This window comes from Apodemus sylvaticus, chromosome 5, assembly GCF_947179515.1.
Source record: "Apodemus sylvaticus chromosome 5, mApoSyl1.1, whole genome shotgun sequence".
NCBI classification, from domain to species: Eukaryota; Metazoa; Chordata; class Mammalia; order Rodentia; family Muridae; genus Apodemus; species Apodemus sylvaticus.
The window spans coordinates 142,222,979-142,237,810 of NC_067476.1; the positions used below are offsets into that span (position 1 = coordinate 142,222,979).

Sequence of the window (14,832 nt, forward strand, 5' to 3'; positions counted from 1 at the left end):
GCGATCCCATCATCTAGAGGCTGAGGCAGAAGGGTCTGGAGTGAGCTGAAGGCCGGCTTGGGCCATTTAATGAGACCTTGTCTCAAGATAAAAAGTAGTTGTCAAAAATATTAAATTTATATTTTCATTTATTTAATGCAGGAACAAGCTGTCAGTCATTACATGATTACTATCAATTTGAAGTCATGGTAGCCATAAAGTTTGAGAGTGTGTGAGGTCTGTCTGTGTCCTGTGACAGTACAGCTAACATGAGTCCTTGAAGAACTTTTTGGTGAAGGGTAACAGCAGGGGAGGGGCAGAGCCAGAGCAGTCCAATTAGAGAGAGACAACAGGAACGGGAGACCACCAGCTCGGACAGCTGCTGAGGAACAGGGGGAAGGGATCTAGGCCAAGGGCATCAGCAGATCTAAACCTGTCAGAGAAGGGAGCCGTGGAGGGTGGGCCCGAAAGCCATCATGCAGGTACAGAAGGCAGGCGTGTGCCCCGGAGAACACAGCTCTGTATGGAGAGAAGCAGGCTGCATCTGGGGGAGGAGTGGCAGGTGGGTGGGCACATGACCGTCCAGCCCTGAGTGAGGAGTAGGTGCTGACACGCCCACATAGTGAGTGGAGGACCAGCTTCTCTGCCCAGAGAAGCGGGCTGTGGAAACCATGGAAACTGAGTCAGCACCTGTGAATCCAGAGCTGCTCCGTGAGGTTTACAGTGTAATGCTGTAAACATTGGAGTGTTTCTGTATCACACTGCTGTCCATAAAGTGTTTGTCCCAGCACATCCCCTTAAAACCCTGACTTCCTGTGTGTTGAGGCGGAGGTCAGAGGTCATGGTGGGGTTGACCTTAGGCAGCACACACTTCACCAGCCATCTTATCACCCCACTTGGCTTATTTTCTTTTTGCACTTTGGGGGCTTGAATCGGGCCTTGTGAATGTAAGTAAAGACAAATTGCCATGGGGCTATACACCCTTACCTTCTTAGAGTCAGAGACTCAGAGAGAGCCTCCTGCCTCAGTCTCAAATGCTAGGATTAAAGGCATAAGCCACTGTTCTTGGCCTTTTAAGTCTGGAGACCAGGTCAGAGTCCCAGGCAGACCTTGAGCTTGTGAACCTCCTGTCTCAGCCTCTCCCTTAGCGTGGATTGCAGGTCTGCCCTGGACCCAACTTTGCTGAATCTTGAAGATGGGATTCTGTAGAATCCTAACACTCCTGGTAGTGCCTAGTGTGTTGTCAGGCTGTGTATTTGGTTTTGCTGGAGTATTGCATTTTGTTTCCAGTGTTGCTACATGTACACACACACACACACCTTTGTGTCTGTGTACTGTCTTATAGTCCTTCCCCGACCTGATTGTCCTGGAATCCGCACAGTCTGTGCCTGAGTTGACTTACGCAGGTGTACTTGGGTTCCGTCCCCCTGATCAGTTTTGAGTCCAGTTTTAGATGCTTCCTGCTGTGGCAGCAGGTGCTGTTAGAATTTGTACTGTTGCTTTTACACATTTCTACTAAGTGTATGTGATATGCGTTCCTAAGGAATGTGCATGTCACTTCATTTGGCCTGATTGTGAAATTTAAGTACACTGTAGCTGTCTTCAGACGCTCCAGAAGAGGGCATCAGAGCTCATTACAGATGGTTGTGAGCCACCTTGTGGTTGCTGGGAATTGAACTCAGGACCTCTGGAAGAGCAGTCAGTGCTCTTAACCATTGAGCCATCTCTCCAGCTCTGCTTTTCACATGTTAAGGTCTGTGTGAGCACATGTGTGCCATGGGTGAGTATGTAAGCCAGAGGGTAATTTGCCAGAGTTGGTGCTTGGAATGAATCTCGAGTTGTCAGGTTTAGGGAGCAGATGTCTCTACCCACCAAGCATCTTGCTGGCCCCAAGGAAAGTAGTGATACACACTTGTAATCCCAGGATTTTAGAGGTAGAGGTTAAAGGGGATTAAGAGCAGCCTGGGCCCCATGTAAATGTAAGCCACCGTTCTGCAGACCCAGCAGTGCGGTGTTAACACTTCTAACCGCTCGCCTATGTGCCTTTGTCTGCACCACTGGTAAGCAGAGCTTTTTCTCTGAGTTTTCTGCTCTTTTATTTATAACATGACATAACAGGGGCATCTAATGATTGAACCCAGGGTCTTGTGCTTGGTTTTTTTTTTTTTTTTTTTTTTTTCCGAGACAGGGTTTCTCTGTATAGCCCTGGCTGTCTTGGAACTCACTCTGTAGACCAAGCTGGCCTCGAACTCAGAAATCCGCCTGCCTCTACCTTCCGAGTGCTGGGATTACAGGCGTGCGCCACCATGCCCGGCGGTCTTGTGCTTGTTATATGCACAGTACCACCGGGTCGTCCGTTTATCTGCAACCCTAAGATATTGGACACTACACAGTTTACCCCTTTATGCTTGCTTACAACATGGCCATCACTATGTAATAGTGTTCTAATCATCCCCAAAAGAAACCGCAGTCTCCCAAGTTAGCATCACGGCTATGGACCAGAGAGACGCTTGATAGTTAAGGGCACTGACTGTTCTACCACAGGGCCTGGGGTCAGTTCCTAGCACCCACATGGTGGCTTCTTGTTTTGTTGTGGGTTTTTTATGAACAGGATCTCACATAACCAAGGATATCTTTGAACTCTTGATCCTTCAGCTCCCATGTGCTGAGATTCCAGGCACTGCCACCCTACCCAGTCCCTGTGCAAGGGATACTCCTCCCCGTGTGCTAGACAGGCTCTTTGCCCCTGACTTCAGTTTTCCGGTAAATGTTTTTGTGTCTGAGCACACAGCTCCTGTGTTGGTTCCTGTTCGTGCTTCTGGAAGGTACATTGTTCCTTGTTGAGCTCTCATAAGGTCTTTGTGGAAGTAAGGCTAAGATCTGTCCCAGGTCAGTTAGGAGTGTGTGTGTGCGCGCGCGCGCGCGCGCGTGCGCACGCACACACACGCACTTGGAGATGGTTGCAGGATGGCACTGGCAGCCATGTCAGTGGATAACACAGTTGACAGCCCCACACCATTCACCTGGTGCTCGGTCCACAGTCCTTTCTTACCTGAGATGAAAGGCATGCAGAACAATTTGTTCCATTTTGGAAAACTCAACCTTGCCACCTCCTTTTGGCATCTACAGCACCTGGTGGCCTTACACCAAGCCACAGGGGTTTTATTGTGTGTCTTATATAGGAGGCCAGGCTGATCTTACTGTATTCTCTGTTGCCCTTGGAACTCACTTTTGTAGCCCAGGCTGGCTTTATAGGTGTGAGCTACCACATAACTGGCTTCAAGGTTGATTGTCTAGCATCATTTTTTACTCCCGATTTTGTGTTGCTTTTCACTGATTTCTGCTGTGACTTTCAAGCAAGTCTGTCTGCTCTCTCACTACTGGACCAGACTCTTCATGGTTACAAGATTTGTTTGGAAATTTCCCCCTTTGGTTCTGTTTACATTGTATTAAAGATTTACATGTTAAGAAAGCTTCCTGTTCTTGGCAAGGCTCTAGAAGTAAATCTCTTTAATCTCCCATGCAGCGTGAAAAATCAGGGCACGCGCTATCTGTTCCTTAAAGACTGAGAACCCCACAGGGTGAGTTAGTGGGCTCTTCTCTGAGGAACCTTCACCCCACACTGTTCCAGCAAGGTGCTTTGCTGGGAGATGTTTAACTTCTGATGAAGAGATCCTTCTTTCTCTCTTGCTTTCTAAAAAGTACTTATGTTTTTAATAGTATTTGTGTATGTGGTGGGGGAGGACATGGAGGTCAGAGGACACTTGGTGGAGTTCCGCTCTCTTGTCTTTACACGGGTTCCAGAGATGGAACTCCTTGGGCATCTTATGTAACAAATGTTTACTCACTGGGCAGTCGGAGCAGCCCCTTTGTTTCTTCTTGAGTCCGTGATAATTATATTTCTTTCCTGCTTCTAATTTACTGCCATAACATTTCCTTAGAAATTGGGATAAGGTTTCAGCTATTGCTGATAAACTAACCACCTGTCCCTGCCTCGCAATGCTGGAATTAATGGTGTGAGCCACCATGCCCCACTTTCTTCTGACTTTTTAGAAGACAAGGTCTCACATAGCCCAGGATGGCCTCAAAGTCATCTGCCTCTACCTCCTGAGTGCTGGGATGATCAGCACTGCCCTCTTCTGTTTGTGGATTAATATGCAAATAAACTCACTAGCTTGTCTGTGTGTGTGTGTGTGTGTGTGTGTGTGTGTGTGTGTGGTGTGGCACACAGAGACATGTATACCTGACCTCCAATTCCCCTTCTGTCCTAGCACAGCCCCACACATTACTAACAGATGCACACACACACACACACACTCACACAGGTATATGGCCCCAGTCCCACCCTGAACAGGTCCACGCTGGTTGGTATCTGTCCAGTGCCACCATGTGTGCTGAGCCATTTCCTCTGCCTCTCTCTCAGTCTTAGGGAAAGTTCTCAGTGCTGTGGGCAGTGCCCAGCTCCTGATGTCCCAGAAATTCCAGCAGTTCCGTGGCCTCTGTGAGCAGAACTTGGTGAGTGACTCTTCCTCCGCCACAGGCCATCCAGCCAGTTCCTTGGCTGCCTACCTGAGTTCAGGGAGCCCCTTGTAGCTTCTGACCTCCACACAGAAGAGGTGCTGCCCCCTCGTGGCACTGTAAAGATGGTGGCATTACACATCATTCTCCATCCAGGAAGGGCTGGGGCAGTCTTCCAGATCACATGAGAATTATGTCCGTTGGTCCTGGCTTACTCATACATTTAGTCCAGTCTATATCCAAGGGACTCGTACAGTGAGACCTAAGAAACACCAGTACTGTACCAGATGGCTGTCTTCCTCCCTTGCCCTTTCTAGGGCCTACCTGCCCCTGGGCCAGACGCAAAGGCCTGGACAGAATGGCCTGAGAGAAAAGTCCTCTCCAACAGATTAGGAGCATGAGTTCCCAAGGGGAGCGCAGTGGAGGCTCCAGGCCTGATTGAAGGAAACAGTCTGTGATCCCAGCTGGCCTGGGCGTGGTTTGCCTTCTTCCTGCCTCACTGGGAAACACTGGTTAAGAACGGCTCTCTTCCCTGCACAGGAGGACCAAGGATTCCTTGCCACAGTCCTGTGATAGCAACCCTGGCAATGGCCACAGTTACATGCATTTGCAGGGCCTACTCATGATAAAACTGGATCCCAGCCAGAGGCTCGTGTGTGGTGAGGGAGATAGGCCAGGCACCGACCTTGCTGCCCCACTGACCCCCATCTGCCCCACAGAACCCTGATGCCAACCCCCGTCCGACAGCCCAGGACCTGGCGGGGTTCTGGGACCTGCTGCAGCTGTCCATCGAGGACATCAGCATGAAATTCGACGAGCTCTACCACCTCAAGGCCAATGGCTGGCAGCCGACGGAGACCCCCGAGAAGAGGAAGGTGAGCATGGAGCAGTGCGGAGGGCAAGTCCAGGACAAATTCCTGGTCGGCAGTAACGCTGCCCACATCGGTCAGTGCTGCTTGGCTCCTTCTCCATGTGCCGTCTTTGAGCTGGGGCTCACGTCCATCACCTTGCGGGGTCCATGCCTGGCACCTGCCCAGCATGCTGCTCGCTGTGTAGTGGAGGCTGTCCCTAAAGCATGATCTGTGCTCTGCATGTCTAGTGAAGGGGCCACAAGTGCTAGTGGGAGACGCAGGCTCGCTCTTCTGGGGCTGTCAGGGGCACTGGGGTCTGGCCCCAGTTCCGCCTCCTTGTGGTACCTGTGCTTCTGTGAGGCTCAGGTGGCCTCCCATAGAGCAGCCAGGCCCAGGGGCCTGTCATGTTGTACTGGGGCCCTGGTGAGTTCTCACGCAAGGACAGCATGGGAAACACGGCTAGAAGCCATCAGTTGAAGTCACTGCTCTGGCTGGGAGACTCAGGCAAGGTACTGTCTATCCCAGGGTCCTAGTGGCTGAAAGCAAGGGTGGGGAGAGGTGGGCTTGTCCATCGTCTTCTAGAACGTTCTGAGCCTAAGCTTGCTTTTTGCTCCTAAACCCTTTGCTCCTCCCACTCTCATTGCTTCTGTGGCTTTCAGACTCTAGTGTGTGTTGCTTGTGCCAGTGTGGCGTGGAGACTCGGGTGGGGCAGTGCCAGCTGCCTGCATAAGGAAGGGGCAGTGCCGCACAAAACGTGGCACCTTTAGTTTATTTTTGTTCCCTCCTCACTGTCTCAATAAAGGAAGAGAAGAAACCACCCCCTCCAGTCCCGAAGAAGCCAGCTAAATCCAAGGCGGCAGTGAGCCGCGACAAGGCCTCCGACGCGGGGGACAAGCAGCGTCAGGAGGCCAGAAAGAGACTCCTGGCCGCTAAGCGAGCGGCATCTGTGCGACAGAACTCAGCCACAGAGAGTGCGGACAGCATCGAGATTTATGTCCCTGAGGCCCAGACCAGGCTCTAAGGCCATGAAGGAAAAAGCACTCAATTTTAAATCATTAAAAACTCAATGCAAATGGAACGGCGTTTCTCACCCTTTACTGTGGTTGTTCTCTCTGAGACCCTGAGCCAGCTTCCCAACCGACACACAAGGGCTCACAATGTGGCTTCTCTGGGTCCCTCCAAGCTTAGGTTATGAAGACTTGACTCAAAAAAAAAAATGTTTTTTTCAAAAACCACAATCTAGAACCTTTTCCCCTTGGGCTGATATGGCGGACCAGACGACGATTCGGGCAGCCGTGGCCCGGCCTCCAAATCGCGGTCTTTTTACTTGCTCTGTCTGCTGAGAACTAGCTTGTTTACAAGACTACGACAGTCCAAGGCCCCTGCCATGTTCCCCCCTCCCCGACCCCCCAGCTTTTTTGTTTTCCTGCAGAACTCACAGGGGTCACCATTGTGGCTTTCTGGTTCACACCCTTTGGGGCTGAAGGCCCAGAGGACAGAGAAAAGGGCAGCATTCCCCCCTCCCACGCTCTCCACTAAGTGCTCACACACAGCCAGCCCACCCACCCGCCCGCCCTCCCTCCCTCCCTCCCTCTGCTGCCATCGGCAGCGTTCAGCTGGACTGGCCTCTGAGCAGATAGGAAAGTCCTGGTCCCAGGGCACATGGGGAAGCATGGTCACCATGCTCCAGCCTCTTCAGTAAAAGAAAATTCAGGACTGCCGAACGAGTGAGCGGCTTCCAGGGGGTTGGCTGTCCTTGGCCGCACCTTTGTCCAGTTCCCCCAGGGGCAGGTGGCGGTGTCTGTATGTATGTGTACATATGCACATAGACCTTAGAGTGTATATTTAATTAACGCCCATCTGCTCACCCAAAGCCCACCAGCGCCGCCGCCACCACCGCCGCCGGCTCTCGGGGGTCCCTGCAGGAGGCGGGTGTGTGAATAGCATATATTTTTACATGTACTATATCTAGGTGTGTGTACAAGTGTGTGTAAAAATATACCTGTGTGTAAGCAGTCCCGTTTTTTGGTTGTCCCTATAACCCGTCAGCCCAGCCTCCTGAGTTTTTTATTCTGTTGTGATTTCCATCCCAACCCTCCTCTCCTGTCCCCCACTCCCATCCCCAAGGTGTTCTGAGCCCTGAGCTGCAAAGGCCTGGGCCCACAGGGCAGGACGGGGCAGGCAGGGCTGGGTTAGGCCGCCCAGAGGGGGCCGTCCCAGCAGACAACTTGGCGTATCAGGGGCTGTTCTATACTGTGCATATGATTTGAGGGCATTGGGGATAGCCTCTTGTCTGGCGCATGCTGCAGGAGTCCCCTGGGTGAAGCGAAGGCCTGCTCTGGGGGCCTGTTCCAGCTTGGCCGCCCCCTCTGTGACCTTGGGCAAGTCACTTGACCTCTGTGTGCCTCAACTTCCTCCTCTGTAACACGGGGACAGTCCCTGCCCCTCCCTACCTCACAGGCATGTTGTGAGAATAAATGAGGTAACGTGTAACCAGGCCTCTTGGCATTATTGCAGTATGGGGGGCTGGACTGGGTAAGGAGGATCCCAGGAAACCCCGTTAGACCCCGTCCCAGAAGGCAGCCTTGGGAGAGGAGCTATCTGGAGAGCATCCTGGTCTGTGAGCCTGGGCAGTAAGTCAAGGAAGCATCTATGAGGCATTTAGCCCATCAGACATCAGAACAGCATCCTTCCTACAGACTGCCACAGAAGGAAGAAGGCAGATCATTGAAAGGCCTGGCCTCTGTACAGGGCCGGCGGGGCCCCATGACCCCCAGCAAGTGCCCCCTCAGCAGCCTAGGGATCCAGTATATTAGGGAATGTGCTCTGCTGTGCCAGGCGAGCTGCCTGTGCTGGCCCGGAGCTCACCAGAAAGCCAGTGTGGTGTGGATTGGTCTCACTCTGACACGGCAGGAAGTCTATGGAAGAACGGGAGGGGCAGCATAGAGTGTCCAACCCAGGTGGAAGAGGCCTGCTACTGAATGACCAGACAGGAAGGAAGATGTCACCCCCAGTGGGGTCAGATATTGTGTTTAAAAGGTCTTGGGCCAGGGCTGGTGAGATGGCTCAGCAGTTAAGAGCACTCACTGCTCTTTTGAAGGTCCTGAGTTCAAATCTCAGCAACCACATGGCGGCTCACAACCATCCGTAATGAGATCTGATGCCCTCCTCTGGGGTGTCTGAAGACAGCTACAGTGTACGTACACATAATAATAAATACATCTTAAAAAAAAAAAACACATATTTATACCTCCCTTGGCTCAACCCAGCCAGGACACCTGTGACCCCCAGACCCAGGGACACAGATTCATTCCCAGCCTGTCAGGAGTTTGGACCCGTTATGAAATTCCAACTGTAAACAGAACCCTGTGCTTGCACCCCAGCATGCCTTTGTCAAGGTGGCTGAACCTATGTGAAGGGCAAGTGGCTTCCTGTTATGTCAGATTAAGACTGTCTGCATCTCACTCTGGGAGGCAGATTTCTGAGTTCGAGACCAGCCTGGTCTACAGAGTGAGTTCCAGGACAGCCAGGGCTATACAGAAAAACCCTGTCTCGGGGAGGGGAAAAAAAAAAAAAAAAAGATTGTCTGCATCTAGCCTTTAACCAGCCATTCAAAGGTATAAGTGAATGCTGGTGAGGGAAGCTAGACACGAGAGATGGAAGCCAGATGGCATCCCAACTCTACCCCACGGGCCTCGGGGACTTGGAAGCAGAGGAGCATGGCACAGGAGAGTCTTGATCTGGCCTGGGGAAGGTTCTTGGAATCACAAGCAAAAAGGATGTGTGAGGAACATGGGACTCTACACCTAGACAGCCTAGTGCAGTGCTAAAGGGACACTCCCCAAATCTATTCTGTACCTCCTAAGAACAAGGACAGTTTCTGCCTAGCCACAACACCCTCAAAAAAACAAAAACAAAAACACCACCACCCAAATGTTCCAGGCAGCACTCCTTTGCCTGGTCATTTTGGAGCCTAAAACACCCAGTGTCCTGCAGGTAGCCCAAGCCTTGTTCCCCATGACTTCCCCTGGTCCGTTAAGTCCAGTTGGGACACTCGCTGCTTTTAGACTAAGTTTCTAGTCTGAAGACCACAGCAGCTGCCCGAGCGGCCTTGTGTTCTTCTTTGTGATAGTAATCATTTTAAAGTGCCCGAGCAGCTTACAGAAGGTTTCTCGGTTTTGTCTTATGAGACGTATTACTATGTAGCCCAGTCTCGACCTGTACCCTGGGTCTGCCTCCCGAACGCTGGGTCAGCAAGCATGTGCTCCTACCACCACCAGTCCTCTCCGGCTGGATTTAAAGCCGATAGTCTTGACAAGAATAGTGCTTAGCTGATATTCCGCCTCCTTTGAGCCTGTCCCGTCAGAAAGCAGTTAACACATCTCAGAAAAGCTGACTAGTGTCTCCTGAAGAAGCTGACGGTGAATCTGGGCTTCTGTGATTCAGAGACAGCCAAGAAGTGTCCTTCCTGGGGGTCATGGAAAGGGGTGCAGGGAGACCCAGGAGAACAGATTAAGCACCCTAGAGTCCTCAGAACCCCTATGGGGTTACAGATCTGATGGTACAGAGCCCATCTTTTCCTTCTAGAACCCCAAGCTCTCCCAGGGTTGTAAGTCCTTCAGTTTTGCAGAGTCCTCACTGAATGGCCTTGCAGAGAGCGAGGGCCAGCTTCTGCCATGAGCATCAGGGGAACCTCAGGCAGCGGGGTAGAGAAAGCATTTGCTCCTGAAGGCCATGCAGAGCCCATACGGGTAAGCACAGTAGCAGACAGACCAGCAACCAGGGCACTTCCTTAGCTACAGTAATGGAGTAGGAAGCGGACATGGGTCTAGATCATCTCCAGCCCCGCTGAACCTGCCACTGTACAGACGACCGACCAGGACTTTGGCCCTTGGCAGCCTGCCCTCTGCCTACAGGAGAAAGCACGCTCTCTTACTGACAGGAGGTGTCTTAGTCAGGGTTTCTATTCCTGCACAAACATCATGACCAAGAAGCAAATTGGGGAGGAAAGGATTTATTCAACTTACACTTCTGCATTGCTGTTCATCACAAAAGGAAGTCAGGAGTGGAACTCAAGCAGGTTAGGAAGCAGGAACTGATGCAGAGGCCATGGAGAGATGTTCCTCACTGGCTTGCTCAGCCTGCTCCCTTATAGAACCCAAGAGCACCAGCCCAGAGGTAGCACCACCCACAAGGGGCCCTCCCCCCTTGATCACTAATTGAGAAAATGCCCCACAGCTGAATCTCATGGGGGCACTTCCCCAACTGAAGCTCCTTTCTCTGTGATAACTCCAGCCTGTGTCAAGTTGACACACGAAACCAGCCAGTACAGGAGGTGACAGGTTCCTTTCAGTTGCATCACTAATAAGAGTCCCTGGATTCTACCCTGTGCCTACTTGGCCCTGGCAGAGCATCAAGGCTCTCCCACTGTACCCTGCATCATCTCTTACTCCCTCTGCTCTCAAGGTAGATGGCAAAGCCTAGGGAAAGCCTTCCCCTGTCCTTAGTCCAGGTTGGGCTGGTGCCAACCTGTGTTCCATGCGTGTGCATTAAGACTTGCTCTCTGTTGCCACTACTATGATGACGTGCACATCACTAGATGTGACTGCCTCTACTGAGGAGATGGGGGCTCTGGAGGGAAAGAGTCAGGCTCTTTCCAGTGACTCAGCATCCAGCATGGAGCAGAGCCCCAAGGACTGAAGTACTTGTCTAGCGTGTGCTAGTCGCTGGTTGTCATCTCCAGTACTACCAGGGCATGGGTAAGAAATACTAGGCCCAGTTCCAGCTGCTTGGGATCTGGGGAAGATTAGCCGCTTGGGTTCAGGAGTTTGAAGCCAGCCCAGGCAACACAGTGAGACCTGTTTCAACAATGAAAATGAGGCAGAGAATGTAATTCAGTTCTTTTGAATTCAATTGTAAGCAAAAGGCCCCAGGTTTAAGTCCCCTCCCCAGAGAACAACTTCCTAAATGCCTGACCTGGGGAGAAGAGGCAGGTACTTTACAGAGATGGCAAATTTCATTCTGGGCTTTGAAGGACGAGTTCAGAGGCTGTGAGAGGCTCAGCCGGCAGAGGCAAAGGCCCACGCTGCTGCTCAGACATGCTGCACTGGGAATGTCTTGAGTGCCAGGTAGGAGCAAGGCTTCTAGCAGGACAGGGACAGGTTCCACACAGAACCCTGCCCCCTGGCTCCCGCCTCTCTGGACCAGTTCCAGCCAGCGCCAGTTTTTTCAAAATATGTCAGCAGAAAATAGGCCTAAAGAAGCAGTAGGGAATTTGGAGCCTCGTCTGCCTTTTGGCTAGAAGCAGCCTGTACATCTAAATCTACAGCCCATGCCTTTCCCTCAACACTACACTTCAGACAGACATTGCCTTAACTAGGTGGCTACAGTGCACACTGACAGCAAGAGATGTGTGCAAGTGTGCACATGCAAGTGTCACTGTGCATATGCAGAACATCTATTTGGCATTTCTGACCAGATACACTGAAGGCGCAACAGCCTGCTGTGATGGTGCTGGCCAGCAGCCAGGCCAGTGGGGAGGGGAGGGGCATGTCTGACATTCAAATTTTACTGCCCGAGCTTGATCCACAGAAAGAGAGAAACAACTTCTGAGAATCATGCTCTCTGATCGCACTTGCACACAATCTCATATACACACACAAACACATTCTCATACACATGCATGCACGCACACTCTCATGCACACACAAGTGCGTGTGCACACACACAAATAAGATTGCTCAATAGGTAAAAGGGGCTTTCAGTACAAGCAGGAGACCTGAATTCAATCCCCAGAACCAAGGAGATGAAAGGAAAGTTGTCCTCTGACCTCCACACACACCATGACACATGCACTCCCCTGGCCCCCTATCATGCACAGAACAGTGCATAAGTGTTTGGGTGCTTTCCCTAAGTTCTGTGAGACACACTGGGTGGTGGTGGCGCACACCTTTAATCCCAGTACTTGGGAGGCAGAGGCAGGTGGATTTCTGAGTTCGAGGCCAGCCTGGTCTACAGAGTGAGTTCCAGGACAGCCAGGGCTACACAGAAAAACCCTGTCTCGAAAAAACCAAATCCAAAAAAACAAAAAACAAAAAAAACCAAAACAAAACAAAACAAAAAAAAAAGAAAAGAAAAGAAAAAAGAAAGTCGAAGAACTGGTTGTCATGAGAAAAAGTCCAGATATCTGTATAAGAAGTATTATACAGGCTACAGAGATGTGGATGTTAAGTTGTTAATTCAATGATAATCAAGCTCCAATCTATAGAACCACAGAGGTTAGGTATAGAGTGGGGGACTAGGGGCGGTACAGATAAATCTAATTACAAAGGAGAAGAAAGCAGACAGTTATGGCTGCATGCAGGGACTGGTATGGGAGGACCAGGTGAGGAGGGGAGAGGAGGAGGGAGGGAATACAGGGAGAGGCAGCTAAAACTAAGGACCATTTGAGAGGTAATATGGAAAAATTGCCAAATAGTGGGGAGGCAGAGTCCCAGCTAGCCATGTGTCGTTATTGACGGAAGTGTCCGGTTCTGGGATTGGCCGCATCTAATTGATTTGTTGGCCAAAGCGGTCCCATGGGAGTCCCCAATTCACTCAGGCTGTTGCCAAAACTATGGGTTGTTTTCCACAGACCGACACTGCTGAATACAACACCTATAGGACTCACCGGACATGGAGAAGCCAAGACGAAAGCCTTCCACCCCTATGTTCTAGAGTCTTTGGTACAGGAAGGTATTAGGCACGCTGCCAAAGGAGAAACAAACACCAAGCCTCAGATCTTTTGAACTACAATGGTTTCCTGCTTGCAAGATAGGTCAGGGCAAAGTTTATGGGAGTAACCAACCAATACCTGATGTGACTTGAGGCCCAATCCATTTAGATAGAACCTATAGAGCACACTGCTTCGGTGACCAAGAACTTGAGTGTAGATAGGCAAGGGACCTGGAGTAACACCAAATACTATGGTCTGGGAAGCAGCAATAACAACCAAACTACAACAAAAAACCAACAGCAAAACCAAAAAGCATGTAGCAAGAAAATGGCTCCTGATGATTCTATTACTCATAGCATATCCATTAGTGCCTTGCTCAGTCACCATCAGAGAGGCATCCTCCTGCTGCAGATGAGGACACAGACATTATGCAGAGTGGAACACTGGAATACTCACTCAGCCCTAAACAGGAGGTCTCCCTCAAACCCCTGTGGGATCGAGGCTGAAGGAGCACAAAGGCCCTGTAGATCAACCTGCTCAACGCTCACACGAACTCAGAGCCGGAGGCAGCAAGCACAGGTCTGTACCAGGTCCTCTGCCGGTTACTGTAGCTTCCAGTTGAGAGGTTTTATGGGATTCCTGAGAGCGTGAATGAGCAGATTTCTGATTCTTAGTATACCTTCTCCCGGGCTCTTTTCCTTCTGTCTTGTCTTGTCCAACTCGTGTGTTCGTTTTTGTTTTATTATATTTTCTTTTGTTATATTTTATTATCACACAGAAGAGTATTTGGCTTTTTATTTATTCTTCCCACAAATATCCAGAGCATAGTTTCCACTCCCTGCTCTCTTCCCAGCACCTCCTTCCTCCTGTCCCCTTCCTCAGATCTACTCCTATCTGTGTAGCCCTGGCTGTCCCGGAACTCACTCTGTAGACCAGGCTGGCCTCAAACTCAGAGATCAGCCTGCCTCTGCCTCCCAAGTGCTGGGATTAAAGGCATGTGCCACCACCACTCTTTTCTTTTTTTTTGGAGATTTATGTATTTATTTATTTTATGTATATGAGCACACTGTAGCTGTACTGATGGTTGTGAGCTATCATGTGGATGCTGGGATTTAAACTCAGAACCTTCAGAAAAGCAGTCAGTGCTCTTAACTGCTGAGCCATCTCTCCAGCCCTCCTATCTGTTTTCTAAGGAGAAACAGAAAGGAAAGAAATCCACATGGGAGGGGAGAGAAGGAGGAGGAATTGGGAAGGGTAGAGGGAGGGGGAACCATATTCAGGATATATTATATATGAGGGCAAAAAGTCTATTTTCAGAAAAAGGAAAAATTATTTAATAAAAAAATTACAATATGATCCAGCAATTCCACTTCTGGGCTGGGACTCAAAACTAACTGGAAGCGGAACTTGAGATTATTTGATCAGCTGTGTTTTAAATAGCATTATTGCCGGGCATGGCAGTCCATGCCTGTAACTGTAGCACTCAAGTTCAAAGCCAGCCCCAGCTACATAGTAGACTGTGTATCTAAAACAAAGCAACTAGCCAGGTGTGGTGAAGCACTTGAGAGGCAGAGGTGGGCAGATCTCTGTAAGTTTGAAGCCAGCCTGGTCTATGTGGTGAGATCCTGGCCAGCCATGGACTACATAGTTGAAGCCCTCTCTCAAAAACAAACAAAACAAAAAAATAAATAAATCAACAAAGATCAGTGTAAGGGGCTGGAGGTGACGCTCAGTGGGTGCACGAGGCTCTGGGGTCAGTCCCAAGCACAC

The 14,832-nt window shown here is 50.5% G+C and overlaps 1 protein-coding gene across 2 annotated transcripts in view; it reads left to right on the plus strand.

The window, feature by feature from the left end:
* Dlgap4 (DLG associated protein 4) overlaps positions 1-6,426 on the plus strand; it is a 147,811-nt gene extending 141,385 nt beyond the window's left edge. For both annotated transcript variants that reach the window (XM_052184097.1, XM_052184098.1), the window contains 3 exons: positions 4,403-4,494; positions 5,217-5,372; positions 6,151-6,426. In XM_052184097.1, coding sequence (XP_052040057.1) covers positions 4,403-4,494; positions 5,217-5,372; positions 6,151-6,369 — 467 coding nt within the window. In that variant the 3' untranslated portion in view covers positions 6,370-6,426. The remainder of the gene's footprint in view (positions 1-4,402; positions 4,495-5,216; positions 5,373-6,150) is intronic.
* Positions 6,427-14,832: the final 8,406 nt, after the last annotated feature.